Here is an 18,716-nt window from a genome sequence, read left to right as displayed (position 1 = left end):
ACACAGAGAGAGAATTTAAACTAGTCACTCCATATTTTGCCTGATGAGATGTCCTTTAACTCATTTACTGCCATTGACGGCTAAAGATGTCAAAGATCCATTTTATATATTTTTTTTACTCGGCTGGTCGTGAATGAGTTAAGATCCGATCCGCGTTCACTCACCAGTGTGTTGTCATCAGCGTCATACAGCACCCCTGATCCGGGTCGACAAATCAAGAGCTGAACCTCAGAAGGGGCACCTCGTAGCAGGAACAAAACCCTCTAAGGGAGCAAAGATGAACATGGTGTGTGTAATTCAGGATCGTCTTCATGACCTGAGATGTACTCCGGTGTTTGTGTGACGGTAATTCCTTGTCAGAACACACTGAAACACTGTGACACAACCAGCTTGCTATTTTGGGTGCCGTTAGATTAAAAGATTAGTGATCCAATGATGTAGCCGAGCTGCACACGCTGGAACGGACGCTCATTCACAATTATTTTTTTTTTTAAACACGCATGTCTGATTCAGCACATTCTAATCGGCTGACATAATTAATCATTACCTAAGATAAGATAAGATAAGATGTCCTTTATTAGTCCCACAATGGGGAAATTTGCTCCGCTAAGATCAACTGCACGAGAGGTATTGTTTTGACGTTCCAATAATTAGTGGAAAAATTGTTCCATGTTAAACTTCAGAGATAACTTGCAGAGTTCCACTATTCAATTTCACCAGCAGTGGGCGGTCAAGGCCTTCAAGGCCTTCTCTGCTGACAAATGACATTGCAAATCAAGTTCAACATACCTGGTAAGAAAGATCCTTGACGGGCTCTTTGTTGACAGACAGAATGATGTCCCCTTCTTGTAAAAGACCACTCTCGTGGGCCGGCTGACCCGGGAACAGACGCTTGATGCGGACCACGCTGCCATGGTCTTGCCCCGAGGTGAGTTGGGAAATGTTAAAACTGAAGCCTAGACCTGACAAATTCTTCTTCAGGATCACTTCATGCGTGTTTTCTAGGAAAAAAAAATGTTTGGGAAGATTCATGAACGCGTTCGTTTTTAATTCTGGTCCAAAACGTTCAAAAATGGATGCATTAATACGATCTGAAATATTAAACCGAGCTGTGCCAAAGTCTTAGGGCACCCCTGGGATTGTTGTTTTAGGTTCCAGATCACCTTTGACGCTTTAAAATAACAAATAATCACAACGATGATGATGCAGTGGTCAAGGTATGTTGAGGCAGTGGACTGCGGTTTGAACTCGACTTGGACCATGAATTGTCTCAGGGGAGAAAGGCAACGTCAGCTCGGGATGACGGTGACAGCCACCGCAATGTAACTGTCAGATGACTCACAGTCACCTCAGGCCGGTGTGTGCGGGAGTCTCGAATACTCTTCTTGTTTTTTTTCTTCTGGTGAGCGCACACACTCACCATCAGTCACAAAGCTGTAGTCCTTGGCTCGGCCGCTCAAGGTTGTTTCCAAGGAGACCTCGGTCCTGGGGAGCTGACTTTGTGATGCATTGTGGCTGGAGGGGGGCAGGGGGGAGTCGGTTCTGGGCTCCAAGATGACTGTTGGTTCCCTCTCCAGCAGCAGGTTCACCACCTAGCGCAACACTTTATTAGTTCACACGTTGTGTTCCTTTTTCTTGATTTTTGGCCTTTAAAAAAAAAAAATCTGTTAATTTTATTTTTTCATTATGTGTTGCGAAAAAAAAATCGCTTGAAAAAAATTCCTCGATATAGCGTAGGCACGCACGATGAAGCGTGATATAGCAAAAAGTATTCCGTGACGATGACGTGTGTGTGTGTGTGTGGGTTTGTCTATACTACCTTTTGGGAACTAACACATTATTGGTCACAGTCATATTTCTAGGGACCAAAACTCGACAAAACCAAAACTCTTTGACTCCATGTCTGTCTAGATGCTTATTACAGGGTGTGCAGATGTGTGTGTGCGCGTATATGTGCGCATGCCGACCTCCTCAGTCCGCTTCAGGCACTCGACAGCTTGTTGGTGTGTCACTGCCCTCAGGTTGGAGCCGTCAACCTCCAGCAGTCTGTCGCCTGTCATATGCAAGCACAGCAATCTCATCATCCTCGTCATGAGCAGCATCAATACATCAACGTGTGCGTTTGTGTGCGTTTGACGGACATGTCATCAAATCGGAGGTGATCCTGGTATGTTGAGCATGAACAAACAGAAAACATCCTCCCCAGCTAAGAAAAAAATTACCAATTTGAATGCGTCCATCCTGGTCAGCAGCACCTCCAGCTACGAGACTTTTGATGTAGATGCCACCATATCTCACACTTGTGTTAATTCCTCCCTTTTTAAGAAACAAAGACATAATAAGCCAAACAAACTTTTGGGTGCATTAAAAAAACAGCATTGCTTCTTAGAGCATGCAAAGCATTAAAATAAACAAGGATTTAGTTTTTTTTTTTTTTTTTACTCACAGCAACACTAATGCCAAGACTTCCCCCGCTCTTCTTCAGCTCCACTATAAACTTCTCGCCAGTTTTTAAACTTAAGATAGAAGGAGATCTAGAACACATGTCCTGCATATACAGAGGGAAAAAATACAAAGTGGTTTTAGGTTGTTTTTTTTTAAAAAAAAACAAAAAAAACAGATGCTTATTTTCAACTGTACGAAGACTGCCATGTCCCAAAAAAAAATTGTTTAATACGCCTAAAGAGATCAGTTGTGATTTTTGTCACTGCCACATTCTTGCACCAACCTGTGCGTCGTGTATTCGCACCACGGGTATGTGAAGCTTCCTGTTTTGTTTGGGCGTGGCCATGCTGGACAGAGCGATGGCCTCCTCCAATTCATCCATGGCGTGTCGGTACTCGGTGCCACTCAGGGTGGTCTGAGAGCCGAAGCTCCTTTCCAATGCCAAGCCCAGTGTGCTTTGGCACAGGGAGTTCTTGCTGTCTTTCAGACACTCTACTCATGAAGAAAAATATAAAACACACATTTATGAACATATAACAAGAACTGAATCAACAAATGTATAAATTGAATTCATAACTTTGTTACGTTTGGGCTGGGACACAATCAGCTCCACTTCCTCAGGACTACTCTGTAAGATGGCCGCAGCATCACTGAACGTTACCCCTTCCAAACTGGTCTTATTTAGAGAAATGAGACGCCCACCTGGAGGGAAAAAACAACAACATTTCATCTTATCGAATTTGCATCTAAAGTAAGTTGCATGTACTTTGAAGTCCTACCCGGTTTGATGCGTCCATCTTTGTCCGCAGGTCCATCTGGCACAATGGAAGCAATGAATATACCAAGGTCGAGTTTACCTGTATTGTCCTCGCCTACAATCACGAAGCCTGCAACGGGACCACAAAAGTCCTTGTTTTCAAAAATTAGGAGGTATGTGTCTCTTCTCATGAATTGTACATGAAACTCACCAAAGCCAAGTTTGGGATCCTTCTTGAGGCTTACGCAGATAATTTCTCTCTCTGGTGGAGACATAGTGGGTGTGTCAACTGGAAATATTGAACAGAAATGAGAAATTGACTTGACACCGGAAAGGTTGCTTGTCATAGCTGCCGACTCGAGTTAACAGGGTAACAAATATATTCTACCTCTAGAAAGAATCTACTTCAATGAAACTTGATAGTCGTCAATGTTGATACCGCTTAAAAATTAGAGTACACTAATGAAGGCTTCATGAATTTTTGCCTGACTCAGCATTTTCTCTTACACTGTATTTAACGAATAACACCAAAGTCATTGCCCCCACCAAGAAAAGCGCAAGACTTTTACGCCTAGTAAAGTCTGACGTGAAGTGCAGCGTAAAAACTAACATTTGGTATTTTTGCAGAGCCGAAAACTGCACGTGAGGCGTATTCTTAGAAGGCCGTTTTATGCCGTTGTGGGTGTGAACACACCCAACTTGTTTTGCCGCCGATCTAAATAGTTAGTTTTTCAGCAGGATTACTTCCACATTGTCTACTTTCAGAGCTGGAAAAGTCTCAGCCTTCTTTGTACACGCATTTTGTCTTGGTATCGTTTACATTGGAAAAAGTCTTCAATATATCGTATTTAAAACGTTTACCTCGTATCGAAGAAGAAGTCTCTGAGTCTTTCTGCAGCGAAACACTGGACGTCATTCTTGGGATGGACTCTGGTGTACTTTAAAAAAAAAAACATTGAGTGAAAATAAAGTCAAGTGCGGCAGACTGACAGATAATGGAATTGTAGTATGTGATTACCTCCAGTAGGGGCGCTCTTTGAAATCCCCGAGTTCTCTCGTTTCCAGGGATTCCTTGTTCAGCTCTCTGCTCATCTCCCTCCTCATCTCTCTCTGGTGGCGGAGTCGCGTCTCTAGCTTGGCGCTCAGGTCTTCGCAAGATTTGGACAGTGAATCCGGTTGACCCGGGGCTAAACCGACGTGGTTCAGCATGCCCTCAGAGCATGAGATCCCCTTCAGGTTCAGATTGCAACCCGCATAGACAGGCATGTTTTCATCTGGCGGGAGTTGGGGGGGGGGCAGAATTATTGGTGTCACTTTAAAAGCAATTCTTGATCTGCATGTTCTCTCGTTTATTACCTGGCATCATACTGTGGTTAAGTTGCCGTGATGTCATCTCGCTGTGGAACTTGTGCTGTGCGGAGCAGAGGTTGAGGAGGTATTGTGCTATTTTTGAGCTCTCCGTTATAAAACTGTGCTTTTTACCGCTTGGTCCGCCACATTCGATGATCAATTTACGGCGCTGGGGGATGGAAACAGTTCATCACACGATATGAATGACTCATATAAGAATGTATTTTTATGACATTTTTTAGATACAAAAAGACAATTAAAAAAAAAAATTAAATACAAAAACTTAGTTGTTTTTTTTGTTTTTCGAACAAATTGCAATAAATCCTAAACAGGTATTTTTTTTTTCAATTACACGTTTTTTTCAGACACTGATGAAAATAAAAAGAAAATTAATTTCTCTATTTAATCATTCTTGCCCTCATTATGACCGTCAATTAATGAAAATCTAACGGTCAATTCTAATTTCAATAATTTAACAAAAAATGTTAAATTGTAAATGATTAATTTTATAAATGTAACTTTTGAAAATCAGGATTATTTCTGCAAGTTGCTCCAAATCAAGGTTGAGTAATGTATTATGATGTCATACAAAACGTAAACTCATATTGCTCTGATTTTGTTCCCTGCACTTGCATGACACGTTCTTATGATGTACTCCTAACCCGTATTATCGTTCCAAATGACCTTCTTGCGCCCACATTTCGTCAATCAACACAATTCTCTTTACCCCAGTTGAAATGGAATCCGTTTCCCTCCAGAGAAAGCGTCTGGTGACGCTCCGGACCTGATTCTTCATCTCGTACACAATGATTCCTTTGGCACAGACTCCCAAAACCAATTCCCCAATCAAAGGCCTTTTTTCTCGTCCCACGCGGTGGAACATGACCCCGTACTCTGGTAGTTGCTGGGCAATCTTAACAAAAGCAAAGTGAAGCTTCGTTAATGAAAAGCAGCGATGGTGTCAGGCCGCTTTGTAAACTTCCACTCACTTTGAGATACTCCGTTTCGGCCTCTTCGGGTCCCATCGGGGCATGCCTCGCATGCAGTCTTGGCAACTCATCTTTCACATTGGGCAAAGCCAACTTCTCAAGCATTCTCTTTGACACGTAATGCTCTGGCTGGTAGTAGCTCTTTCCGTACAACTAGGCGAAAGAATGTTCTGATGAGGACAAGCGAACCCAAACGGTGTAGCAGAAGTGTTCTATTTGCGTCCGGTACCTCTGGCATGTAATCTCCGAATTCCGCCTGCAGAGCAAGAGCAGCCAGAAACAAGCCAGTCTCCTCGTTGCAGTACATGCGATCCTCTAAGATATCCTTTCGCATCTGCAAGTAGTACTGGTGGCGAGTCAGTCTGTGCCTGGAGACGAAAGGAAGCGGGTAAACGTCTGCACGCGAGAAGCCGAGCCTCGCGTCGGCACCCGCTACTTACAAAACAAAGGCGATATCGTCCACAAAAAATTGGACTCGCAGGAACACCAAAAAGGAAAGTATTTGCCCTTTTTTCCAACTATCCGGTGCGACTTTGGAGATTTTTGTTTCGTGGTCGAGGAAAAAATATTCATCATCTGCAAAATGAAATTGAGATGCTTGAAATTTGATGGAAACAAATTGCTTTCTTTGTGCACAATGTTCAACATTTTTAGGCAATTCACTTACGAAACTTTATACATATTTAGGTACTGTCTTTGGAAAGTAATTACTTAAGATAAAAATATTCCTGCCTCAGAATTGGTCTGTGTTACACTACTTCTGTGTTTCTTTTGGGATACTTTCAGAATTTACTTTAATGCATTGACGACCTTTAAAACGATAAACAGATTACCGTATTTTCTGGACTATAAACCGCTACTTTTTTCCTCGATTTTGACCCATGCGACTAATACAACGATGCGGCTTTTCTGTGGATTTTTGTTTCACCGGTACGGGGCGCTCTATAGTTCAGAAAATAAGATAAATGAATCCAGATTTTTTTTTTTTTTCCTCTTGGGTCTGTTTTAATTAGCAAAGTTGCCGTGTTAAAAGGCACTGTTTTAACAATCTGTTGACTTTTATGTGCATTCACAGTACAAAATGTTTCTGTACTTGCAGTAAATAACTCATTTTTTTTCAACATAGAAAACTGCCGCTTGTATATATATATATATATTTTTTTTTTTTTAATTTTATTTTTGAGTTGCTGCGGCTTACATAGTCCGGAAAATACCGTACGCATTCTAATAAAACCTTGTACTTGTTTTTATATATTCTCTAGTTCTATAATTCTTAATACAAATCTGTATTTGTTTTTATCATCGCAGATGAAAAGAAAATCAATGCAAGGCCTCTGTAGGAAAAACCAAATAAACTTTCAAATCTTTCTTTTTCATATTTCAACAAACACAACTAAATATGAACGCAAAAAAATCTACGCTACTCTCATCTGATAATGCAAATCTATTAAATGCACGATAACTCGTACCGTCGAGAAAGGCAAGACCAAAGTAGAAGTGCTCCACCAGGTTGGCGTGAGCCACCACCATGTCGAACACATCTCTCGCACGGGATTTGGTATCGCAACGGACCACCACGTACTGGCCGCTCGGCAGCACCACCGTCACTTCCCTCTGAGACGAACACAAGCGGCCCTTTCTCGACTGCGCGGGAAACACACAACGTGAACGCTAATGAGATCCAACGTGACAGTTGAGCCTTCTACAAGGAGGCATTCGATAATTGGTGTATTCAAGAAACATGAGCAACTCTTTTACCACAATAGATCCCGGAAGCTCAAGAACAATTTGCTGTTCGTCAGCCATTCGGATAAACTCCGGACCTAACGCCTGGCAAGGAAAAGAGCCGAGGATAACGATCATCAGATTAATAAACGCATCGCAGTGACCTTGTGCTTCTAAAATGCATAAATCCAGTTCCCCGTATGCATACCCCCAATTAGCTTTTCCCATCGAATTTTCTCCACATGACTAAAAAAAAAATCTTTGCCAGATGTTCACGTATTTCCTCATTAAAGCCTCCTCGCATGCACGTTATCGTATGTTGGTCCATGAAGTGGTTTTAAAAACTTATGTGTTCTTACCTTAGCTTTCCTCTGGCTCAGGCTGATGGAAGACTCGCTGAAGGTGATGGACGGACTGTGAGACCTGCCCGATGTCTTGGGAGAGACGTCGTGGTGGGGGCTGCGGCCGAGCCAACTGCCCGTGCTGTCCCTGTGACGAGCCCCTCGCGGGAGCCTGCGTTCCCGGACGGAGGAGGTGGGTGTGGGGGGTGGGGGGAGTTGAAAAGATTCAAGGTCAAAGTCAGCACAGACACGCACGCACGCAAGAAAACCAAAATGGAATTCAGAACTTGCCTTTCTAAAGATGACTGGTATAAAGTTGTGGGTGAGCTTCTTGGGCGATGCTTCCAAGATCTCTGAGGTAAACACCCTGGAAGGACAGCTTCAAGCAGACCAACATGAAATTAACATGTTGGCATTGTTCAGGCAGCGTGTTACAAAAAATATCATTTGGGGGGGATCAAGAAATTGTGTCGGGTCACGGGTGGTGCGCAAATTGAGCACATTTTGTGACGCTTTTTTTTAAAATTGTAACTCAATTCTTAGAAAAAAAATGAAACAATTGAATGTTTATGTGAAGAGACTAGCCTCCTAGAAACAAGTGGTTACAAGAGTTAACCAAGTGATAGTGAACACAATTATTTTTCATTCTTTTTTTTTGCAACTCGTTGACAACGTTAAAATGTTGGAACAAAACATTGCCTGTGCAGATAATGATGGCCGCAGTTTGACAAATTAATTCATTCATTATTTTCTAAGAGGGAAAAAAAATTATTCTCAAATTGACGAAAGTTCTTACAGAACAGATTGTGCTGAAACTTATGCAATCACACTACACATTATTTCATGTCATGTAATAATCTGTACGGTGTTTTGGGATTTTGTCGACACATAAATAACAAAGTCTCCAGAGGGCAGTATAAATGTACCTGACTTTGAGTCTGAATCTGTCGAGTATCTTCTCCTTTCTGGACAACTTTCACTGAAGTCTGCAAATTGCCCTCGCCTTCCTGTCAAACAGGTCAGATTTGATGATGATGATGACTGCATTTTTATTTGAACAAAGGTGAGCTAAAGCCCACGCTCGGTATCCGATGACTGTCTCTCGCAAGAATCTAATCCCAGACTCGCTTTAGGTCAAGATTTTAATCCCCGTCGACTTGACGGCTCATTTGGTAAAGAAGAGAAGAAATTTATTGGAGATCGGGTTTTTGTAAAACTTCACTAGCTTTCATTGTTTCCGTCAAACCTTACTATCTAGCTAGGTGTGGTACTGACATAGGAGTTTAACGAATTTCATGCTCATAACTCAAAACACCTTCTCTCAAATCTTCTTTACCCATTGAAATCAATCCAAATGCCATTAATTTGTTCTAGCATCCCACGTTTAAGAATGTAACGTTTTTCATGAGAAAATATACAAAAACATGCAGTAGTGCCATAATTAAACAGAATTTAAAAAAATATTTCTGCTTCAATTCAATGCACATTGTGCTGCTCATTCTAGTTTGCACGCTTTGGCCACCTGGGGGCAGTGTAAAACAGACACGACTATATTGTCGGTCTACATGTGTTGCTGCACTGTTTGTGTTAAAATACGGTAAACCTTCAGACGCTTACCGTGTGACATTACATTTGTGTGCCAGGTGAAAAGATTTCCATGTTAGAAGGTACGCGGTCGAGTGAGTTGGATAAGCGGAGGCCAAATAATTTGTGTTCACAAGAATGGTGAACACCTATACTCTTTACGGTTGATCTCATTCCTCAACGAGAAATACGGATAAAAGCGAACACATTTCAACAAATGTCTGATCCTAGATCCGCCATTTATCCAATTCCGGCACTGACTCACCATGAAGCCTTTCTCTGATCATTTGGCTCCGCCCACTCAGAGGCAAGCTGCTGTCAGAGCCATGGTCCATCTGAGGGAACAAGGACCCGTGAGATGACACGTCCAAAATGGCTGATATGCGCGGACTCACCGGTTCACTGAAGACCTCCTCCACCAGCTGCCTGATGACGTCGGCTGATGGCGGCAAGCCGCAGGCTTTCTGACGACCCTCGCAGGATTCCAGGATGGAATTGACGGTAAGCCTGCGATGGGACACGTCCTCACACATGCTGAGGAGGAGGCTGTTGAGGTGGTCGCTCAACTGGACTGGCTGAGAAGGGGACGTTAAAAATCCAATTAGGACTGCTCAGGGTACTGATCAGTGCATCCGGAAAGATTCACAGCACTTCATTTATGCCTTATTCCAAATTGTTTTATATTCATTTTTTTTACCTTGAAATTCTAGAAACAGAGTTGAGCAAAGGCTGTGAATATCAGAGATGGATTATTTAAATCACATGACTTGATTTAAGTCAGACTTGAGTCGCCCTTTTTAGGGCTTGTATCTTGCTTGGCGAAAAAATAATTATATTTGAATAAAATTTCTTTAAATTGAACAATTTGTAACTTAATTTTCTGACCAAAAAAAACCCACAAAGATAAGAAAGCTAACTTCACACTTTAGCTAGTGAATAGCTCATCAAACGTGAATAAATGTTGCGTCGGTTATGCGTTTAAGAATATATGGAGCTCCTAAGGTGACATGAAAAAAAAACTTTGCGTTCCATAGCAAAAGCGAGCGATTGAATTTAAGTAATGAGGTGTGTGCTAACTTCCATTCAGCTTTTCACAAGTTTTTTTTTTTAACCTTATCATTGTAATCCGTGTCATTTCTAGAGTTTTCAGGGACAATTTCAATTCATTTAATGTATTTTTTAATATTTCTGAAACATGGCAAGCTGAAGAAATCCACTTTTTGCTCTGGATGACAAGAGCGCACCTGATTTTGAGGTAGGTGAAAATCAACTGACCAGTAGAGAGTCATACCCAGAGAATACACCAGCATCTGTGCAAAAAAAAAAGAAAACATTTTCAATGCTTTAAACCCACAATATTATTTACTTGACATGATGTCGCGTCACTATTTTCCCCCAAAATAATCACTATCTGTATGTTCCTAACAAGTACTTATCCGAATGTTATTTTTGGATCCATTACATTCATTCCTGTATTATGTTCCCGTTATTTACTTTATTACGTTCCCTTTCTTTGGTGATGGCCAAGTATGGTTCCCCTGCTCTATAGAGCCGTTTCTAAACCTTTATTGAGCCTGGGCACATATTCAAAAAAAAAAATGACAGCTCCACAGGATAATACACCGGTTAATTGTAATCTACGCCATGCAGAGGAAGATCATTTAAATGTTCTGTCTGTAATTATATGTCGCTAGCATAGATAGAGGAACAAAGATACATTTTTGGCCCAGTTATGTGAAATTGGATAATTTTGTGAGATGCACTAATGTGCTGGATATTAATTTATATCATTTTTAATTTGATGAGTCATTTTCTAACAGCAAAAAAAAAAAACACACATTTGAACTGAATAATTTCGGGATGAACTGCAGTGCTTGGATCTGGGACCTTTTTTTGCAAAGGCGACTAAAAAGTGCAGGATCCATGATCAGCCACTAGGTGGAATGCTAACTTATTGTGTGCTCTGTGTGGTTGGCATGAAATATTAAGAAATAACAACATATATATATATATATATATATATATATATATATATATATATATATAAATAAAAGAAATGATGATGTATAACCTGCATGCCAAGAGTATTTTAAAGTTTACCGATGACGTGTGCACTGACCCTCTCTATGGCAGGTTTGGTTGAGCTGGCACGACCCTGCAGCATCTCTGGAGCAGTGAAGGTCGACGCCTCTTCTGATAGGCCACAGTTCTTAAATGCTAAGCTACCAGTAGCTGACAGCAGCAAGGAGGCGGGGCTTATAATATTGCACATATTGTTTTGACCTGGGGGGTTAGAAAAAAAAAAGTAGCAACACCATGCCTAGCAGTTGTGGATAATACACATCCATTTGGAGGGTGACGTACCTTTATCAGAGGCGTCCACTAAACACCCAGCGGTGGCCAGCAGCAGGGCCCACACCTCCTCCTCCAGCAGAGGCCCCCCTCGGGCCTCCAGTACTTCAGCTAATGTGACGAATGTGCTGCTCATCCTGCACACATTCCAAGCGTGGCACCTGAGCACAAACACAAACACAGTCCTGAGCCACAAGAATAGATGGAAGGTTACAGTGAGATGCTAGTCGAGACGCCCATGAGCAAGGCACCAAGGGGACAACACTCTTCTGACATCTTTCTTAACATCCATCCATTTTCTATACTCGCGTCCTCATTCGGATCTTGAGGCCAGCTCGAGCCTTCTTCAGAAAATAATTGAGAAGCACTGGTTAAAGATAACCTCAACATCCATCCATCCATCTTCTGTACCGCTTCTCCTCACTAGGGTCGCGGGGGATGCTGGAGCCTATCCCAGCTATCTTCGGGCAGTAGGCAGGTGACACCTTGAACCGGTTGCCAGCCAATCGCAGGGCACACAGAGACAAACAACCATCCGCGCTCACACTCATACCTCGGGGCAATTTCGAGTGTTCAATCGGCCTGCCATGCATGTTTTTTGGAATGTGGGAGGAAACCGGAGTACCCGGAGGAAACCCACACAAGCACGGGGAGAACATGCAAACTCCACACAGGATGGCCGGAGCCGGGATCGAACCCACGCCCGATGCTGTCTCTCACTGTGAGGCCATCGTGCTAACCAGTCGGCCGCCGTGCTGCATAACCTCAACATGACTCACAAAATTATGCACATAAAAAAAAAAACATTTGCCAAAATAGTAGTGACAAACCAAAACACTTCAATACTAGAGTGTTGAAGGAAACTCCCAAAATACTCATTAACTGATAAAAAAAAATTGTAATTGCATCATATTATTTCATGCATTTACTCTGGCCTTCAAATTATAGAAAAAAACCCAAGGGGCCTGTAGCAGGAAATAGGTTGCCCACCAGTGTCTTAATCTATTGGTTTCCCTGCCCGCTGTTGTCTCTGCTTGTCCCAAATCCTAATAGGCTTTCTTGTGACCTCCGGTTGGCTGTGAGGGAGGTGTAGCTTTGTGACATGATCCCGTGATAGCTTGCCATCTCATGCTTGTCAAGCAGAATCCTACTCTCGAAAATCAAACGTAATCATTGAAATGTAACATGGCATCATTCATTGAATTAAAAGTAAATCAAGTATTGACATAGCCTTACTGTGCATAAACTCATGACACAGAACAAGTGCATTTATTACAATTTAACGTGAGTCTAAAAGCCAGGCAATTGTGGATCACATTCATTCGCAATAAAATAGCTTGCATTTTTTTCCCTCTGAGCCAATAAAAACGAACCAGCGAGCAATTTTGGACCCTGACCCACTGTTTGGGGGGGGGGGCTTGTTTTTACTGGCAGTGTTGATATAATCCTCATCAATATCACGGTAACCTGATTTCTTTAGCTCTTATTAAATGCTTACTCATGTCAGGGGATGGTCAGTCAACAACAGAACAGTACACTGTACATAATTAAAAAACAATGTTATCTGTTGTTTGTTGTTATGGTTTCACAAGGTGCAACGAGTGGCGTGAAAGTCATTTAAAAAGTGCACCGATGATGAGACAAGCACACACTGACTGTCTTGTGACTTTCCAGAACAGCATTTTAAGACCGTTTTCCACCATGAAATTCTGTTTCTCTGCTCCTGCACTTTTCAGGGCTTGATCCGAATACTCAAGATGTCTACACGGTGGCATAATGATTGGGGCCAACAACTGTACCAAGTTATTGACATCCTTAATCTACTTTACAAGTGCATAACTGCAGACACACAAAGAAGAGATGCTGCTGTGAGGGAAACGGGAACTATCTTGGCTGTCGGTCTTCTAACTTGGTGACAATGTATGACCGATATCCCAACCTTGATGGCAGAGTCATGCTTCATGGTCTATCTCACAGGTCCGATTTCAAGTGAAAAGTCCACAATCAAAGATGCATGCTACCTCAGGCTTACCTGGTCACATATGTAACCTAGCAGTGTTGTTTTTTGTGTGCTCGTCTTCAGAGCTCCCACCACCAAGCATCCAAAATAATCCTCCCGATCATCGCCTCGCTCCTTCGACGTCTGCCCGGGATGAGCGGCTCGTCCACGGCGCGGACCTCCGGGCTGCCGGTGTCAAAGCGGTCATGGAAGCCCCTGTTCGGTTGCTCTTTTACCGCCGCCTCCAAGACCTCAAACTTTTTTTTTTAACCTGTAATTTGCTCTATTATTAGCACCTCGACGCTAAACACATAATTGGATCAGCCCTCGCGGCTTGACGGCGACAAGTCAGAAGCACCAATAGCGGCAAGCGAGAGATCAACCACGCCGATGTCACTAATCCGTCTGACGGCCTCTCGGTGCGGCGGATCAGCGGGCGGGAGGTGCGCGGTACCCGAGCACCGGGAAGGACGAACCAGCTCGGCCAGGGTCTGCTTGCTTGCCCGCCTGGCTTCCTGCCTGCGTGCGCTCCGGCACGATGATCATAACACTGCGGACTCTCTTGGAACAAGGGGTAAGACAAGACAGGCTCCGAATGCGGGAGTTTGCACCGGGACGTCCAGGTGGCGCTCCTATGCGACTTTCTGCAAGCCCTGCAGGGGCATCATGCGCAGCGGGTACCAGGGGGAGATTCAGGTGGCTGCAGGGGTGATCGGACTACGCTACCGTTTTACAAACGCGAACCTGCACATTGCAGATCCAATGCAACAGCCTAAAAAAAAAATGCAACCTTCCTTGACAATGCTGATTGAGAGGTGTCAAAGAGGTATTCATGGGACAATTGTGGCTGTTTTTGCAATTCGGCAAGCCAAACTGTCAGAGGCAATATTGTTTTCTTTATTGTTGCAAACTAAAACTACGCTAATAAGCATAATGTTAAATTAATGCGCAGGTGTAAAACTCAGGGCCTGGGGGCCAGACTGTGTCCGACACATCACTGTGTTATAATTTGCTGCTAATTTATATTGCACCATATGGAGAGCGCTTTGTTAAATCTCCAGCTGTTGTGAAATGCGCTATATAAATAATGTTATATTGTATTGTGTCATTTAGTGGTATCATCAATCTGTTGATTAATTGCCGATTAAGGAGGGTGTCATATATTCTAAACAAACCCCTCTCTCATAGTGTCAATGCAGAGTGAGAATTATATTTTTAAAGGCAGAATTTCTGATACAGCTCCATCAAATTCCAATGTATTATATGCACTGCAGGTAGTGTTTGGCTTGTAATGTGTTTGTCTAGCTCTATTAATTTACATCCAATCAAATGTGGGACAGAAGGCACAATTTAAACAGTCTATATTTCAAATGCATTGCATGTAGCGTTGACCTTGTAGGAAGGTGCGTGTGTGTGCATGCGGATGGTCAGCACTACTGTGAATAATTTGCAACATTGGCACTTTGTGCGTATGGGTGGAAATCATTACGCATTCCCGAAAACAATACGATTTCCCCAGAAATGTTGTTTTTACATTCTCTGACATAAGTGAGCAAATATGATAACATGTTCCTCCAGATTAATGTGAAATGTGCATTTGTGTTGTATTTAGTGTGCAGTGCACTGTAAAGTGTATTTTCTATTTTTGGAGTGATGGACGGATACATGCAATGATGGATAGGGCGGAAGGAAGAGCCGATGGAGGTGGGTGTGTCTCTCTGGAGTCGTGACGTTTTCCTACGCATGCGCAGTACGCCTCCCCTCTGCTCCCCGGCCTGTCAGTAGCAGCAGGCGTATGGAAACGTAGGCAAGTGGATCGGGTGAGGTCATGTGTTTTTAAGGCGACCAGCCGAATCGATCAGTGTTGAGCGGAGGCACACACGCACCGTTCGCTGCTCCGGAACGTTCGAGCGGCTCGTCGCACCGCCGGGATCCACCGTAGGGTTTACACGAGCGAGGTAAGATGAGGATCAAAAGCGCACCCCCCTCTCCGGCTCCTGCTCCTTGGTCCGACGTGCTTATTGTTTGGCCGTGGGGGGAGGGTCGTGTGTCATTTTACGTGTTTAGACGCTCTTGTACTACACGTTAATCCTCGCCTATTCTTGATTTATTTATGTATTTATTTTTTCCTATGCCCGCGAACGCAGCATTGAGGCACATAAAGAAACGCCCGGTACGCCGGCAGGCCTGTCGTTTGGCGACGTGGGAGTCCTTCCCTCGGCTAAGGTCTTCCTCTGCTCGGTCGTGTGTTATGATGTGTGCTCATGCATGACTCCTGTTGTCCCGCTGCGGTTTGCCTGCAGCCTCCTGCGAGGAGCTGCCAGAGGGGGTCATGTGGCCAAGGTTAACTCGCAATGCAAGTCGCTCCCATTGTTAATTCTTGGGATGAAGAGGAGGCCATTCACCTCATTCGTCTTAATGATGATAGATGTATGTGATTTGCTGCTGTTAGTTTTTCATTATGAATCACGAAAAGTCATCAATGGCTGTAAGAGATTTTCTATCATGTCTTTGTTTGTATTGTCAGTTCATTATAGGCTACTGGGTGCAAAAATGCACATTTTCAAGACAATGCTCAACATTTTTGTATATTGGAATATTTGCCAAATAATATGTTCAGTATGACTTCCAACGTTTCTTAATGCAAAGGTTGATGTAAACTTTTTGCAATGGCACCAAAAAGTCGTCAAGTGGCTATTTGACCAGACTTTAGGGACTCCTTGTACACTGCAGTGGTGTCAAACTCATTTTCAATGCAGCCCTGTCGTATTTGTTGTTTGTCATGTATATTATTCGAGTGGAATCAAAAATAACAATTGAAGACATCTCCGACTAATTATTTGTAGTCACCTTTGAAAAGGCTTTTTTTGTTTGGGTGAAATTAATTTTGCTATCTGTCTAATATTGTTTTTTTAGGGTGTCATGTACTTTTTATGATTTATGTTTCTATTTGACTTGTTTTAAGAATGACATGTCGGGATGGGTCAAACGGTGATGGTTGTGCAAACGTACCCAATGATGTGTCTGCTCGAAAGCCCCTCGGCCACAGTACAAGTTGTCCTATAAGCAGGAGGTCATCAATCTGATGATTACAGGCAGATGCATGTCCCAGGAAACAGGCCGGGCCCGTGCATTTAATTTATTGCAAAGCCATGCATGAAGTCCAAACCACTTGGCTGCTTTGCTGCTGAGCAAATCTAAATGGAGCTGATTGATAGAAAATGTGAAATTGTATGTGCAATGCAAAGGAATTCATTCCAACACCGTAGCCTGGAGGTTACTCAAGGCTATCGTCTTCGTACACTGACCCGACTTTCAGTCATTGTGACAAATTGCCTTTATTCCAAACGACTCTAATGACCTCAGTAGTAATAGTAGCACAGGCTTCTCTTCCCTGGAGGTGCTGCAATGCTGCGTAATTGTTGTCTTGTGTTACACAAGCGTGTCTATTTTCATGTGATGAGCGATGCGGATGCTGCAGGCGTCTTGGTGACGTCGGACGAACGGACGGAGAGCTGAGTCATTTTTTGTTGGCGAGAGTGGAGGAGCGGGAAATAGGGAGGGAGGTTTTCTTGGATGACAGGACTCCCACACGCGCTTTTTAAGTCTTGAAGTTTTTGCATTTTTGATCGATGGAAAGTACTCTAATTTGGGATTTATACTTTGATGGCCTAAAGTGATTTGACTGAATAGTTCCATTGTTATCTGGAGAAACAAAATAAAGCATAAACACGTTCATAGATCAAATTTTAAACAATGCCTTCTGGATTTTGTATTGAACAATTTTCCCACAAGAAATAATGGAATTGAAAAGCCCAAAAATATTTGAGGGATGAACTGGGGCTATAATAAACCATTTATTATTATATTATATATTTTTATATTGTATTATTTATGATCAAATTTATGGTCACCCCTGCCTGCTACTTCTTTGATAATAAAAAAAACAATACACAAATGCTCATTTGATGCTTGCAATCCAAACGGATTTTGTTGAATTTTTGTGCTTACAAGTGGCTTCAGTTGTCAGTTGTGGGAGTGACGTTTGTTGTGATGGAGTTGACCCCGTGGCGCTTTGCCCTTCGGCCGTCACCGCTGATGATATCAAGACCTCCATTTTACCGCGTTTGCTGACCGGCCGAGGCATAAATGCTGCGTTTGTCTCCCATTTGGAATTCTGCAAGCGGTGCTTAAAAAGAAAACTGCGTCCTATTCTACAAAGACTAATCTCCGTCCTTGGTTTCCTTTATTTGCCTTCTTTGCTCGCAGAGGACATTTTTGGATGCGCAGAGAGCAGTGATTGAAGATTTCGCCATGAATAAAAACAAGAAAGAGAAAGAGTTCTACAGCATCGACGTCGGAGACTCGACGTTCACGGTATTAAAGCGCTACCAGAATTTGAGACCCATCGGATCAGGAGCGCAGGGAATCGTGTGGTGAGTGATTGTTTGTGGTTTTTTTATTTATTTTTTTTTTTTATGATCCTTGCTTCGGCTCAACTCCTCTTTGCAGTTATTCTGCTGAATACAACACCACCATTAAAACAGGAGTTCAGAACATCCATCGATCCAACATTCTCCAAACTCCCAAATATTAACAAAAACAGTTGACCTGAATGAAGTTCAAAGTTCAACCTTGCCTTGAGTTAAGACTTGTGTTTCCGAATCATCGTAGAATCAACTCGAGATGTTTTGTGTGTCCTTGTTATTCTTTAGCTCCGCCTACGATCAAGTCCTTGAGCGAAACGTCGCCATCAAGAAGCTGAGCCGACCCTTTCAGAACCAGACGCATGCCAAGAGGGCGTTCAGAGAGCTCGTCCTCATGAAATGTGTCAATCACAAAAATGTACGTATGCAAATGTCCCCTTCTGATGCTGAATGATTACCACCACAAATTGCGACAGAGTCTGCTCAAAGCAACCCAAAAGTTTTAAGCCAAAATGCTTTCTTGCACAATGACTTCCATGTGACCAACCTGCATGTGTTGAATAATTAATGTGCTACTAACGTCTACTAATTAGTCATGATAACCTTGAATTTCTAATCTCTAATTGATGTATTTTTTTTCACCCACAGATCATCGGTCTATTAAATGTTTTTACACCCCAAAAATCATTAGAAGAATTTCAAGATGTGTAAGTGGCTCACGTCTTTTTTTTTTTTTTTTTTTAGTTT

At 42.6% G+C, this 18,716-nt stretch overlaps 2 protein-coding genes and 1 long non-coding RNA gene across 4 annotated transcripts in view; 2 read left to right on the top strand and 1 right to left on the bottom strand.

Annotated features, from left to right (window-relative positions):
* Nucleotides 1-6,652, top strand: part of LOC148329890 (uncharacterized) — a 7,262-nt gene extending 610 nt beyond the window's left edge. The window contains exons 1-3 of the long non-coding RNA XR_015845138.1: nucleotides 1-2,167; nucleotides 3,255-3,375; nucleotides 4,268-6,652. The exon at nucleotides 1-2,167 is cut by the window's left edge and continues 610 nt beyond it. This is a non-coding gene — a long non-coding RNA (uncharacterized LOC148329890). The remainder of the gene's footprint in view (nucleotides 2,168-3,254; nucleotides 3,376-4,267) is intronic.
* Nucleotides 1-14,148, bottom strand: part of ptpn20 (protein tyrosine phosphatase non-receptor type 20) — a 25,768-nt gene extending 11,620 nt beyond the window's left edge. Inside the window, exons 1-28 of the mRNA XM_088305370.1 lie at nucleotides 13,576-14,148; nucleotides 11,556-11,704; nucleotides 11,311-11,474; nucleotides 10,436-10,501; nucleotides 9,587-9,766; nucleotides 9,457-9,526; nucleotides 8,534-8,614; nucleotides 7,899-7,986; nucleotides 7,626-7,779; nucleotides 7,300-7,371; nucleotides 7,011-7,185; nucleotides 5,982-6,117; nucleotides 5,771-5,909; nucleotides 5,542-5,694; nucleotides 5,280-5,465; nucleotides 4,559-4,721; nucleotides 4,221-4,476; nucleotides 4,064-4,140; nucleotides 3,414-3,491; nucleotides 3,225-3,332; nucleotides 3,031-3,147; nucleotides 2,729-2,937; nucleotides 2,447-2,548; nucleotides 2,223-2,316; nucleotides 1,968-2,053; nucleotides 1,421-1,592; nucleotides 790-1,001; nucleotides 165-263 (exon numbers count right to left, since the gene is read on the bottom strand). Of these exons, the coding sequence (XP_088161496.1) occupies nucleotides 165-263; nucleotides 790-1,001; nucleotides 1,421-1,592; nucleotides 1,968-2,053; nucleotides 2,223-2,316; nucleotides 2,447-2,548; nucleotides 2,729-2,937; nucleotides 3,031-3,147; nucleotides 3,225-3,332; nucleotides 3,414-3,491; nucleotides 4,064-4,140; nucleotides 4,221-4,476; nucleotides 4,559-4,721; nucleotides 5,280-5,465; nucleotides 5,542-5,694; nucleotides 5,771-5,909; nucleotides 5,982-6,117; nucleotides 7,011-7,185; nucleotides 7,300-7,371; nucleotides 7,626-7,779; nucleotides 7,899-7,986; nucleotides 8,534-8,614; nucleotides 9,457-9,526; nucleotides 9,587-9,766; nucleotides 10,436-10,501; nucleotides 11,311-11,474; nucleotides 11,556-11,679 (3,561 nt within the window). The 5' untranslated portion in view covers nucleotides 11,680-11,704; nucleotides 13,576-14,148. The remainder of the gene's footprint in view (nucleotides 1-164; nucleotides 264-789; nucleotides 1,002-1,420; nucleotides 1,593-1,967; nucleotides 2,054-2,222; nucleotides 2,317-2,446; nucleotides 2,549-2,728; nucleotides 2,938-3,030; nucleotides 3,148-3,224; nucleotides 3,333-3,413; nucleotides 3,492-4,063; nucleotides 4,141-4,220; nucleotides 4,477-4,558; nucleotides 4,722-5,279; nucleotides 5,466-5,541; nucleotides 5,695-5,770; nucleotides 5,910-5,981; nucleotides 6,118-7,010; nucleotides 7,186-7,299; nucleotides 7,372-7,625; nucleotides 7,780-7,898; nucleotides 7,987-8,533; nucleotides 8,615-9,456; nucleotides 9,527-9,586; nucleotides 9,767-10,435; nucleotides 10,502-11,310; nucleotides 11,475-11,555; nucleotides 11,705-13,575) is intronic.
* mapk8a (mitogen-activated protein kinase 8a) overlaps nucleotides 11,222-18,716 on the top strand; it is a 14,658-nt gene continuing 7,163 nt past the window's right edge. The window contains exons 1-5 of one of the 2 annotated variants that reach the window (XM_088305368.1): nucleotides 11,222-13,520; nucleotides 13,627-14,116; nucleotides 17,812-17,978; nucleotides 18,258-18,387; nucleotides 18,618-18,676. In XM_088305368.1, the coding sequence (XP_088161494.1) occupies nucleotides 14,081-14,116; nucleotides 17,812-17,978; nucleotides 18,258-18,387; nucleotides 18,618-18,676 (392 nt within the window). In that variant the 5' untranslated portion in view covers nucleotides 11,222-13,520; nucleotides 13,627-14,080. Of the gene's footprint in view, nucleotides 13,521-13,626; nucleotides 14,117-17,811; nucleotides 17,979-18,257; nucleotides 18,388-18,617; nucleotides 18,677-18,716 lie in introns of those variants that run through there. The other variant, XM_088305366.1, reaches the window with a different exon arrangement.

The sequence above is a fragment of the Idiotropiscis lumnitzeri genome, chromosome 9 (assembly GCF_059441095.1).
Source record: "Idiotropiscis lumnitzeri isolate Australia: NSW breed Sydney's pygmy pipehorse chromosome 9, RoL_Ilum_1.0, whole genome shotgun sequence".
NCBI lineage: Eukaryota > Metazoa > Chordata > Actinopteri > Syngnathiformes > Syngnathidae > Idiotropiscis > Idiotropiscis lumnitzeri.
The sequence above is the reverse complement of the archived record's forward strand: the minus strand, read 5'-3'. Positions and strand labels throughout refer to the sequence as shown.